Genomic DNA, 12639 nt, shown 5'->3' with positions numbered 1-12639 from the left:
TTGAGCTTTCTCTTTGAAAATAACAAAATAACAAGCGTAGATTTATTATCACATTTTGTCCGTACTTATAAAACTCTTTTAAAAAATTAACTTCCTTTGTACAATCTTTGAATTCTACCTGCTTTGGACCCGTATTACTTTCATAAAATTAGGATTATATATTATACTCTGTATAAACAACAACTATTCACGTGGATTCCTCGTACGATACATAACAATTATGCTAAAATGCACTTATTGCGCTTGAACACTTTCGACTTTGACGAGCAGTTTATTTTTGGCTACGCTTTCTCCAACTTTGCACAACACATTGTCAACAGTTCCATTCGCCGATGCTTTGATTACATGCTGAAATAAAAACAAAATTATAATTTTTAATGAACTCAAGTCGAAAAAGATCAATAAAAAATCAGTAGAATGAGTTATTTAGTACCTCCATTTTCATAGCGACGATAACTATCAATGGGTCGCCAGTCTTGACTTCGTCACCTTGTTTAATAAGTATTTTATCAACAACTCCTGGCATTGGACTCACCGCTGCACCCGCGACTACATTAGTTTGATTCGACAATTCTTTAACGTATTTCGGTTGTGGAGTGACAAGTTTCCATTTTCGGTCCTACAAGAACAATTTAATTACCCCGATGTAATTCCAATTTTACAATAAGTTCATTTAATTTAGAGATAAATTTACCCGAAAAACTTACGTGAGTAAATAAATGAAGTTCATTTCCAATTTTAACAATCCTAGACTTTTGTACGACACCATCGACGTCTGCCTTCAATTCTGAAATATTTCCTTCCTTTTTCAACGAACCGGTCACGGTTCTCCATGGTCCAAGATCGTTTATTCTCATAGAGTACACTTCTGGTTCAACATATTGCACATCGACGAAAAACTTCTCTTCTCCAACTTCGAAGTGAATTCGCCTGTGCAAGACGTGGTTTACCCTTAGTCCAGTTTCCAAAGCGAAAGGATTATATACATCACTTGACTTGACGGCGGTTTTAAGCGCGTCTAATTCTGCGCACAAAATTAATCCAAGAGCTCCCTCAGCCAATACCCTCTTTGGAACTTCAATTTTAGGAAATAACGCATCGTAATTCTCTTCTATGAATCCCGTATGAACGTCGCCGTTTCGGAATTTCGGGTGCGCGCATATATCCTTGATAAACTCTACATTTGTCTCCAAGCCCACGATCTGAAAAAGTACAGCCGTTTAATTAATAAAGAATAAATTGTATATTAAAGACAAATTCGTAACACTTACATTATACTCTGACAGTTTAGATTTCATGATACTTAAAGCTTCTTTTCTGTCTTTTCCCCAAACAATTAATTTAGCTATCATTGGATCGTAGTGTACTGACACCTCATCATTTTGTCGTACACCAGTCTCCACGCGTATATTTTCGACTATTGATGGAGGCGTTAAATGAAGCAGTTTACCAGCACCAGGCAAGAATCCACCGCGAGGATCCTACAGTAAGAATGAGAAAATCATGAACAATTAATTCAGTTTTATTTGATTGAAAAGATAAAAAAATGATTATGCTTGTTCATAGTCACCTCAGCATATATTCGAGCTTCAAAAGCATGACCATTGAGTTTGATGTCTTCTTGTTTCAACGGTAGTTCTTCACCAGCAGCAATTCTTAACTGCCATTCAACAAGATCTGTACCAGTTATAGCTTCTGTAACTGGATGCTCAACTTGCAAACGTGTATTCATTTCCATGAAGTGAAATTTATGTGTATGCCTATCCATAATAAATTCCACTGTACCAGCTCCTACGTAGCCAACAGCCTTTGCTGCTCGAACAGCTGCTTCTCCAAGTTCAACTCTAAGTTCTTCGGAAATTCCAGGCTGTAAAAAAGTGTGAATGGTAAAATCATTTTGCCACAACCAAGTAGATTAGGTGTGAATTTTTTTGTAATAGACACTCACTGCAGGAGCTTCTTCAATGACTTTTTGATGCCTCCTTTGAACAGAGCAGTCTCTCTCAAACAAATAAACTGCATTACCATGCTTATCAGCAAAAACTTGTACTTCAACATGTCTTGGTTCCGCAACATATTGTTCTAAAAGAACTGCTGAGTCACCAAATGCCTTCTGAGATTCTGTTCTCGCAGATTCCAGTGCTTGAAGAAATTCAGCTTCTTTCCGTGCAATTCTCATTCCCTTGCCTCCACCACCTCGAACTGCCTTGATCATTAATGGGAAACCAATCTTTTGAGCTTCTTGTAATAATTTTTCATTGCTTTGATCATCACCATGGTATCCTATTGAGAGGAAATCATCACAATCACAATTACAAATACAAAACTAATATTTTTCAAGAGAATGGATACACTTTAAATTTAATGTATAAGTTTACTTGATGTTTAGAAAACTTAATTATACCTTCGATGATGGGTACTCCAGCTGCTGCCATGATTGCCTTTGATGTACTTTTGATTCCCATGTCTCTAATGGCCTGAGCTGGAGGACCGATGAAGATAATATTTTGCTTTTGGCATAACTCTGCAAATTCAGTGTTTTCTGACAGAAATCCATATCCAGGATGTATAGCTTGACACTTGGCACTTTTAGCAGTCGCTATAATTTTGTCTTGTCTCAAGTAACTCTGACTAGAGGGTGCTGGGCCGATACAGTATGCTTCGTCAGCCAGGTCAACGTGCATGGAATCTTTATCCACATCGCTGTAAACTGCTACAGTTTTCACACCAAGTTTCTTTGCAGTTCTTGTAATACGACAGGCAATCTCTCCTCTATTTGCAATAAGAATCTATAAATAATAGAAAATTATAATACAAATTGACAGAGAATATTATTGAAGGTATAATGTATACAAATATTACCTTGTCTATTCTAGTAGAACAATTTCTTTGATTAGCTGAGAATTCTCTAGTTCCAGAGATTAAGTCAATTCTATAAAAAAATAAAGTGCTCACTGTAAGAATGAATGCATATGCTTATCTAGATCTTTTTATTACGTGATCGTTTCGTATGAAATAATAGGATGTACTATGAAAAAACTTACTTTTTTAATAACGATTCAAATCTCGCTAACCTATACATGTTGTTTATATGCAATTTTAATGTTATTTATGTTAAAATAACAATATAAGTTTCAATAATATCTAATTCAACTATTATCTTATAATTGTTATATGAATATGTAAAACTAAGAGGTAGTCTGCACTTTGTAGTGCTACCAACCCCTTTTGTTTTTCTTAAGTTACTACCTCTTATGAATATAGGTTAGTCTTCACGCGCTCCCTTTTTTTTTTGTTCTGTTCCTACACACGAACAAATATGTAAATCTTAGAGATAAATAAATCTTTTATTTACTGGAACATCGCAAGTTAAGAGTTAATTATTCACCCAATTCTTAACAGGTTATGGGCCCAGTTACGAATTAAACACTATATTTTTTTTACTTCTCCACTATTGGAGCAAAAATAGAAGGGTGTTCAATCTTACGTTTGAGGTTATCCAGCCACGTTGTGCAAAAGTGAAAGTACTCAACACGTAAAAACCATGGAAGGTGAACTAACTCGAATAATTAAACTCAGAGACATAAATAACTGGAGTATATGGAAATTCCAAGTAAAAGTAATTTTAAAATCCAGTGGAGTATGGGATGTGGTTTCGGGCACAAGAACGTGTCCAGGTGCGCTTGCAACAACCGCAGCTGCAGATGCAATTACTGAAAACCAGAAAAGTATTGAAAAATGGAATAAAGATGATTCCCTTGCACAAAAAATCATCGTTACAACAGTTTCAGAGCAAGCAATGCTACACATAATAAATTGCGATACCGCTAAAAGTATGTGGGATAATTTTGTAACAGTATATGAACAAAAATCACTTGCTACAACACACATGTTACAACAAAAATGGTTCACAATCACAAAAGAACCGTCTGATGACATTGCTACACATATAGCAAAACTAGAAGATATAGCTCATCGCCTGAAACTTGCTGGTGAAACTATGAATGATAACATGATAATTACAAAGATTTTGTTAACCTTACCACCAAGCTATGACCACTTTATCAATGCATGGGAATCAACGCCAGAGACTGAGCGAACCAAAGCAAATTTGACTTCAAGACTGATTAATCAAGAAATGAGAGAATCCTCTCGAGATGAAACTGCACTAGCTTCTCATAAATACAACAAAAGAGGAAATTTTGAAAGACCAGCGGCTGACAAATCTAAAAATAAATGGAAACCAGGTAAATGTCACAATTGCAATAAGCCTGGTCATTGGGCTCGTGAATGCCGTAGTAAAAAGTCGAATGATAAAGAAAATTATGGAACAAAATCTACTGAGTCAAAAAGTAAACCGCATGGAAATGCATTAATGATTGATGCTTTTGCGTCAATTCAAAGTAGTGACAACCATACAAATTTATGGTATAAAGATTCAGGAGCCAGTAGTCATATGACACACCACAAGGATTGGTTTTTGAACTATGAACCGTTCAAAAAGCCAACTTGGGTACGTATAGGAGATGGAAGCTTGCTTGAAGCCTGTGGATCAGGGGACATAAATGTACTATCGTACAATGGAAATAGTTGGGATCCTAGTCACTTATCCAATGTAATATACGTACCTGATTTAAAGTATAACCTTTTTTCGTCAAACGTAACCATGGACAAAGGTTTAATGCTCTCTTCAGATAACCGCACTTGCAAATTTACCAAAGGAGGTAAAACCATAGTTATAGGTGAACGAATAGGAAACCTATTTGTAATGAAGCTGAAAGTTGAGGATGCATCAAATGCTCCACATCAAGCCATGGTAGCATCTGAACATTCGCTAGCCACATGGCATGAGAAGTTTGCGCACCAAAACTACCAGCGAGTCAAGCAAATACTAAGTCAACGGAATATAGTATTAAAGGACAAAAATGAACCTTTCTGTGATGCCTGTGCAATAGGTAAGACTCACAGATTGCCCTTTCATGGTAGCAAATCTGAAACTAGTCGCATAGGAGAAATAATACATGCTGACTTGTGTGGACCTATGCAAGAAGCATCTCTCAAAGGGTCTAAGTATTTCTTATTACTTAAAGATGATTTCTCGAAGTTTCGCACAGTATATTTTGTAACAGCAAAGTCAGATGTATACAATTGCATAGAAGACTATGTCAAGAAAGCTGAAAAACATTGTCCTAAAGGAGTCAAAATTATCAGGACAGACAATGGATTAGAGTTTGTCAACCAGAATGTTTCAAAATTATTAAATAAGTATGGGATTGAGCATCAAAGAACTGTGGCTTATACTCCAGAGCAAAATGGAGCTGCTGAAAGGGAGAACCGAACCCTAATAGAAGCTGTCCGATCCATCCTTGCTGGAAAAGGTTTCGAAAAGAAATTTTGGGCAGAAGCCACGAACACTGCTACTCATGTTATGAACTGTACAGGTACTAGTCGAATACCAAATAAGACTCCGTATGAACTTTGGTATAACCAAGAGCCAAAGATTCAAGATCTACATATATTTGGAGAAAAAGTGTACGTACACATTCCCAAAGAAAAAAGAAGAAAATTAGACGACAAAGGAAAACCAGGATTATTTATGGGATATGAACAATATGTAAAGGGATTCAGGATATTAATTCTAGAAACAAACAAGATTGAAATTGCTAGAGATGTAGTATTCAGTGGTATAGCTGAACCTGTAAATAAAACTAGAATAGAAGAAAATTATGATATAATTTTATACTTACCCAAGGAAACCGATGATGAACCTGAAAGAGAAAGAGAAGAAAACTTACCTGATGAAAACGATAGAGAAGAAAACGTACCTGATGAACCTGAAATAGGATTAGAAGAAAACTTACCTGATAACCATGACAGAGAAGAAAACGTACCAGCTGAACCTGAAAGAGAAGCAGAAGAAAACTTACCTGTAAGAAGAAACTTGAGGAAGAAACATGAATGCAGTAAACCAAAAAGGTTCGATGATTATATAGATCCTGATGAAATAGACATCGAAGAACTTTTTATTACTGACATTCAAGAACCTCTTACCTTTCACGAAGCCACAAATTGTCCTGATGCTGATGAATGGAAGCGTGCCATGCAGGAGGAGATTAATTCCCTAAGCAAAAATCAAGTCTGGACTTTAGTTGATGCACCTAAAAAAGAAACTGTGATGGAGAGTCGTTGGATATTCAAGTTGAAAAGAGATGCCAACGATAATATTAAACGATTCAAGGCTCGCTTAGTAGCAAAGGGTTTTCTGCAGAGAGAAGGAATCGACTACAAAGAAACCTTTAGCCCTGTCATCAGATTTGATTCAATCAGATTAATACTTACCATAGCAGCAAAAGAGAGGTTAGTCCTTAGACAATTTGATGTGAAAACAGCCTTCCTGTATGGCAACATCGAAGAAACAATATACATGAAGCAGCCACATGGTTTCTCTGACGGATCCAAAAAAGTATGTAAGTTACTTCGAAGTCTATATGGTTTAAAGCAATCATCCAGATGCTGGAACCAAAAATTCACATCCTTTCTAAGTAAGCATGATCTCAAAGCAACAAATGCTGATCCATGCATTTTTTGTTTCTACTAACGAGAATAAAAGACTTATTCTAGGCATATATATTGACGATGGACTCATTGCAGCACAAAGTCAAGCTGTAGTAAATGAGCTTCTGGCAGAACTAAAACAAGAATTTGAAATAACACATAGTTGTGTAAATATATTTTTAGGATTACAAATAGAATGTCTGAAAGATGGATCATTCTTTGTCCATCAATCAAGTTACGTTAAAAAAATACTTGAAGTGTTCAATATGAATAATGCAAACAGCGTTACCATACCTGCTGATACTAACCAGGAGATGTGCGTTTCTATGCATTCAGGAGATCAAACAAAAGCCACCAATGCACCTTACCGTGAAGCTATTGGTAAACTTATGTATCTCTCTACTGGGACCAGACCGGATATCACTTTTGCTGTTAACCGAGCCAGCAGATATATGGAAAACCCGAATAAGATACACTGGAATGCTGTAAAAAGAATTCTAAAATACCTGAAAGGGACACAAACTCTAGGATTGTTATTCAGCCCCACTGAAGACGATCAATTGTATGCATATAGTGATGCTGACTATGCAGGCGAAGTAGAAACTCGAAAGTCAACATCTGGAAGTCTTATCACATTGGGAAATAGTCTAATCACATGGAACTCCCGCAAACAATCTACTGTTGCTTTGTCTACAACCGATGCAGAATACATTGCAGCTTGTGAAACAACAAGAGACATCATGTGGATTAAGAAACTGGTCAGAGAAGTTTGTAACACAAAGCACGTGGACACAATTCTTCATCTTGATAACCAAAGTGCTATTAAACTAATCAAAAATCCAGTCTTCCATAAACGTACAAAACATATTGACATCAAGTTTCACTATGTAAGAGAAAAATTCGAGCAGAAGGAGTTTGAACTGGAATATATCAACACACACAAACAACTAGCAGACGTTTTCACCAAAGCGCTGGCCAAGATGCAGTTTGAACAACACAGAAGCTTTTTATTACACGATCTCCAGACAGTGATTAATTAAAATAAACATATATTATAGAAACAGGGGGAGTGTTAAAATAACAATATAAGTTTCAATAATATCTAATTCAACTATTATCTTATAATTGTTATATGAATATGTAAAACTAAGAGGTAGTCTGCACTTTGTAGTGCTACCAACCCCTTTTGTTTTTCTTAAGTTACTACCTCTTATGAATATAGGTTAGTCTTCACGCGCTCCCTTTTTTTTTTGTTCTGTTCCTACACACGAACAAATATGTAAATCTTAGAGATAAATAAATCTTTTATTTACTGGAACATCGCAAGTTAAGAGTTAATTATTCACCCAATTCTTAACAATTTACAATGAATAACCCCACGAGAACTAGAAATTGAAGCGTGATAACGATTTATTCCGCTGAGTATAGATTATCTATCAAAAATCATGACGAAACAGTAAACACTTTGACCCCCCACACGTGCGTGAACATATGTTAATAAGGCCAGTAAAATTAGGTTTTTTCGATGCAAAAATTCCTGATAGCAATTTTATTGTTGGAAATGGTCAGGAACAGTATGTAGAATAATAATATCTGGAAGAAAGACACCAGTTTTGTACGCTAACTTTTATATAAACAATTAAAGTTCGATTTTGGCACTTTTTTCACATTTTCCTCTGCGGTTCGAAGAGCATTGATTTTAGCGAAAAAAGTTTGAAGTAAAAGTTGTTTATTATTCAATTATCTACAAAAAAGTCCGCGAGAACACCCCTCTAAGTCTATTAGTTTACTTGCAAATTGGAAAAAAATCACAGAATCCGTCAAAATTGAAATTTGTTAATAACTTTTTAGAAAATTACTTTATTTTATTGATAGTTTAGGAAAATGTACTACTCTATAGTCCAAACTGGCATGCCAAATTTCAAGCTCCTATTAATTACAGTTTTTGTTTAATAGATGTCTATATTTCGAAATGTTTTTTTCACAATACGATTCGGATGTGAACAAATAATTTGGATTAGGCGCCGTGGCTTGTGATTAAAGTGAAAGAGTTATATTTCAATAAACTTTTTCGAAAACCACGAAATTGTAATTAGAAGCGCCTCTGGATGCTAATGTTTATAAAGTGCTTAATTAACTTTCCTCCCAAAGGCAAGATTTAAGTCTAATCATAATCGAATAAAGTCCATTGAAAAGTACTGATTTTTATCTAATCTTAAAAAAAAAGTCGTTTGTCTACGAGCATTAGGAGCCAAGTTACGTTTTTTTTTTATACACTGAAGGAAAAACAGCCGTTTCTAAGTGTCGCCACAGTAGCGACTTTTCAGTATAAAAACAACGAATGGCCACTGGTAGTTTTTGCAGGTCTCGGTGAGCTGTCTCTATGTCGAGGATATGTAGGTTATGTATCACCTCTTGAAACACCAAAAATCTTAAGAAATTAATTTTTTTAATAAGTAATATGATTAATTAAATTAAAGTTATAAATAATGATCATTATACGAGAGAAAAATACCGTGAATATCCTAGTGGAAAAAAATGTAATAAATAGTAATAAATTGTAATAAAACGTAAAAAAATGTAAGAAAATGTAAGAAACTGTACCTTTATGTTGGATTTCGGACCTTTTTTCTCATACGTTTTTGTACACTTTCTTACATTTTCAGATTTTTTTTTACATTTTATTACATTTTATTACATATGTTATTTTACGGCCTAATACAGTCAATATATTATTTTAATTATTAATTTTATTTTAAAATGTAACAATGCATAAGAAATTGTAAGAAAAAGTAAAAGGATGTAAGCAGAAGTAAGAAAATAAAAAAGTCGCCATTTTCTTATATAATATTACGCTTACAGACAATTTTTTACATTTTGTTATACTTTTTTACGTATTGTTACATTAGGGAACAGACATGATTTTTAAAACCTTTTTCAAAATAAAGTTAAGGATAAATCTTACACAAAAGTAGAAGAGTCACGACTTTTACTGCAATATTTGTTAAGTAATATTGTTTTGAAAATTCGGTTTCCTAATGATACGTTTAAACGATTGAAAGCTCACGTGATCAATATGGCGGCGCAAAGGATGAAAATATATATGGATGTAATGGAAAAACGCGTGATCGGGCAATAATGGGAAACGGAGTAGGGGTAGACTCGTGCGCTCACAGCTCGAATAAAAAGTATAAAAAGTATAAAAAAAACGTAACTTGGCTCCTAATGCTCGTAGACAAATGACTTTTCTTTTAAGATTAGATAAAAATCAGTACTTTTCAATGGACTTTATTCAATTACGATTAGACTTAAATCTTGTCTGTGAGAGGAAAGTTAATTAAGCACTTTATCAACATTAGCAACCAGGGGCGCTCCTAATTAAAATTTCGTGATTTTCGAAAAAGTTTATTGAAATATAACTCTTTCACTTTAATCACAAGCCACGGTGCCTAATCAAAATTATTTTTTCACATCCAAATCGTGTTGTGAAAAAAAATTCGAAATATAGACATCTATTAAACAAAAACTGTAATTAATAGAAGCTTGAAATTTGACTATAGAGTAGTACATTTTCCTTAACTATCAATAAAATAAAGTAATTTTCTAAAAAGTTATTAACTAATTTCGATGGATTCTGCGATTTTTTCCAATTTGCAAGTAAACTAATAGACTTAGAGGGGTGCTCTGCTCTGGCTGACTTTTTTGTAGATAATTGAATAATAAACAACTTTTACTTCAAAATTTTTCCGCTAAAATCAATGTTTTTCGAACCGCAGAGGAAAATGTGAAAAAAGTGCCGAAATTGAACTTTAATTGTTTATATAAAACTTAGTGTACAAAACTGGTGGCTTTCTTCCAGATATTATTGTTCTACATACTGTTCCTGACCATTTCCAACAATAAAATTACTATCAGATATTTTTGCAGAAAACGGGGTCTCCAGAGGCTAATTTGACTGGCCTGCAATGGGAGCGATAAGATTATAAAAGCCCGCTCATGCACATATATACCTACATATACATATATGATACATTCTTTTTGAAATGCTTTAAAAATTGACAATCAAATTATAAATATAAATGTTATTACACGAGTACAAAAACTGATCTAATAAAATGTTTACACGCGCATAATTTTAGTTATTAGTACTCTACAATAGGTATAATTGCGTAAGTAGTTGCTAAAAATGAATTAAAGTGAACCAATAAAAAAATACAAGATGAACAAAAAATGTGATTAAAATATTCAAATCAATTATATTGATTGAATAGATAAAATTTATTCAATATGTCTTATCACAGCTATTTTTACAAAAAACATATTTTACAATTGAATTTTGATAAGAATTTTTAATATTGAAAAATATCTATTTGTAACTAATTATTTGCAAATATACATAAAATATTCTACAGTCATTTTGAAAATAAAATAATCTCAGTGCCAAAATAGTACTTGTAAATTATAATGTTCATTTACAATCATTTACAAATGCACAATCACACAATTTTTAATTTCAACTAATATCTTATAGGTGGGGACAGAGTATTATAGTTCCCCCTCTTGCCTGTTGGCTCATAGTCACAAACTTCAATATCAGATTCAGATGAGCTATGAATCTCAACTGTTTCATTTTTGATTTTCTGTACATCTAATTCTAGAACATCGTCATCTTCACCCGAACACACATCTATTTCGGATTCTATGTCATGATCTAGTGGCTTAATATCTGTAGCTTCTAGATGTGTAACTACTGCATTATCTGCAGAATTGTCTGAATCATCAAGATTATTGTTTTCTTGGTCATTTTGTAACCTACAGTTTATAGAATCATTTGTTTCATCTTCATTTACATCAAGAGAAGTACTATCATCATCTACATTTATGAGATTTTCTTCAGACATTGTCTTTGGTAGTGAATTATTTACAACTGTTTTTGGTAGCAAAGGTGAAGCAAAAAATTCACTCTGAAATAAAATGTTTTCAGGTGTTTTTTGTAGTACATCATTTATACCAACTTTAGAAATTGGCGTATTCAGTAACATTAAATTCTCAGCTTCAATAGATTTGTTTGCTTCAACTTTTGCATCTTCATATACTGAACAAAGAAAAACATCCTTGGACTTTAATAGCTGGAATCTGAAGTTGATATAGGCTTCAACATTTTGAAAACAAACTTCACACAACTTGTGTGGTAATTTTTCTTCTTTTGTTACCTGTAATTACATCACACCATCATAAATAATTAATGTATCTTTAAAAAAATTATTTGATCTCTTGATAATTGTTAATAATGGAGTCAATCTTCAAAATTATGATGAATCACATACCTTTTGCCCAGTGATTAATTCAATACCAGCAGATAATTTCATGCACCATTTTTTATTGTATGATCCATCGGAGTCAAATGATTTAATTACAGAATCATCATCAAATATATTTCTCCCACTGTTCTCGTCTAATAATGGCCTCCGACAACCACGACACAGAGTAGATTGCTAGGAAAGTAAGAACCAAACCATGAATTCTTTTGAATCACTTATTTCTTTGTGATTATAATAATGTTAGTGTAAAAATAATTAGTTTAAATATGAATTCGAAAATACATTTCTTATTTTGTCAAAAATTTATAATCTAAATTTAATGTATCCTAATAATAAAATCTATTACTGTTATATTTTGTTTGTTGTATAAAAGAAGTAAAACAAACTTTTAACTCGATCAAATGTTAATTTTCAACGTATTTCAAGTTTAACTTACCATTTTTGTATGAAATAGATGTTTTAGACTGTAAAAATAAACCAACTAAATATCTGCGCATTTGACAACAATAGCTCGACTCGCGGATAAAAATGTTATCAAACAGACTAAACTAAAACCTAACCTCGAAATTCATGCAAGCGCCATCTGTATTTAATCTCAAAAAGCCTGGTGCTCTACAATTAATTCAAACAAAAAGCAGAAATAAAAAATATATCAAAAATTGTATTCAATTTACTTATAAATAAAACAAACAAAAATCATTTTTAATTTTTATAATAGAAAAATTACCAATTTTCAGCAATATTATTTTCTTAAAATGAATAC

General features: G+C 33.2%; 2 protein-coding genes across 3 annotated transcripts; both read right to left on the bottom strand.

The window, feature by feature from the left end:
- Positions 1–6: 6 nt before the first annotated feature.
- On the bottom strand, positions 7–8174 carry LOC100117061 (methylcrotonoyl-CoA carboxylase subunit alpha, mitochondrial). 2 transcript variants are annotated; one of them, XM_031930902.2, is made up of 10 exons: positions 7917–8174; positions 3045–3109; positions 2863–2932; positions 2405–2789; positions 1949–2283; positions 1571–1867; positions 1272–1481; positions 708–1202; positions 434–619; positions 7–348 (listed from the first exon to the last, which is right to left on the bottom strand). In XM_031930902.2, exons 2-10 carry the CDS (start codon positions 3080–3082, stop codon positions 235–237), a joined length of 2130 nt encoding a protein of 709 aa, XP_031786762.1. In that variant the 5' UTR covers positions 3083–3109; positions 7917–8174; the 3' UTR covers positions 7–234. The 2 variants fall into 2 exon arrangements, with proteins under 2 accessions (XP_031786762.1, XP_032456494.1); XM_032600603.1 differs by lacking the exon at positions 7917–8174 and having other exon boundaries at positions 2863–2954; positions 3045–3247.
- Positions 8175–10787: 2613 nt separating this feature from the next.
- LOC100117019 lies at positions 10788–12445 on the bottom strand. The gene is made up of 3 exons (XM_001600027.6): positions 12313–12445; positions 11883–12050; positions 10788–11768 (listed from the first exon to the last, which is right to left on the bottom strand). The coding sequence occupies exons 1-3, from the start codon at positions 12313–12315 to the stop codon at positions 11073–11075; spliced, it is 867 nt and encodes a 288-aa protein (XP_001600077.1). The 5' UTR covers positions 12316–12445; the 3' UTR covers positions 10788–11072.
- Positions 12446–12639: the final 194 nt, after the last annotated feature.

Source organism: Nasonia vitripennis, chromosome 5 (assembly GCF_009193385.2).
Source record: "Nasonia vitripennis strain AsymCx chromosome 5, Nvit_psr_1.1, whole genome shotgun sequence".
Taxonomy (NCBI): Eukaryota; Metazoa; Arthropoda; class Insecta; order Hymenoptera; family Pteromalidae; genus Nasonia; species Nasonia vitripennis.
This window is presented reverse-complemented; position numbering and strand designations above follow the sequence as displayed.

Coding starts and splice junctions, on each gene's coding strand:
- LOC100117061 (XM_031930902.2), bottom strand. CDS start 3,082: ATGTATAGGTTAGCGAGATTTGAATCGTTATTAAAAAA. Junction 2,284..2,404: donor TGGAGTACCCATCATCGAAG/GTATAATTAAGT, acceptor TCCTCTCAATAG/GATACCATGGTGATGATCAA. Junction 620..707: donor AACTTCATTTATTTACTCAC/GTAAGTTTTTCG, acceptor TTGTTCTTGTAG/GACCGAAAATGGAAACTTGT.
- LOC100117019 (XM_001600027.6), bottom strand. Junction 11,769..11,882: donor AATTAATCACTGGGCAAAAG/GTATGTGATTCA, acceptor ATGTAATTACAG/GTAACAAAAGAAGAAAAATT.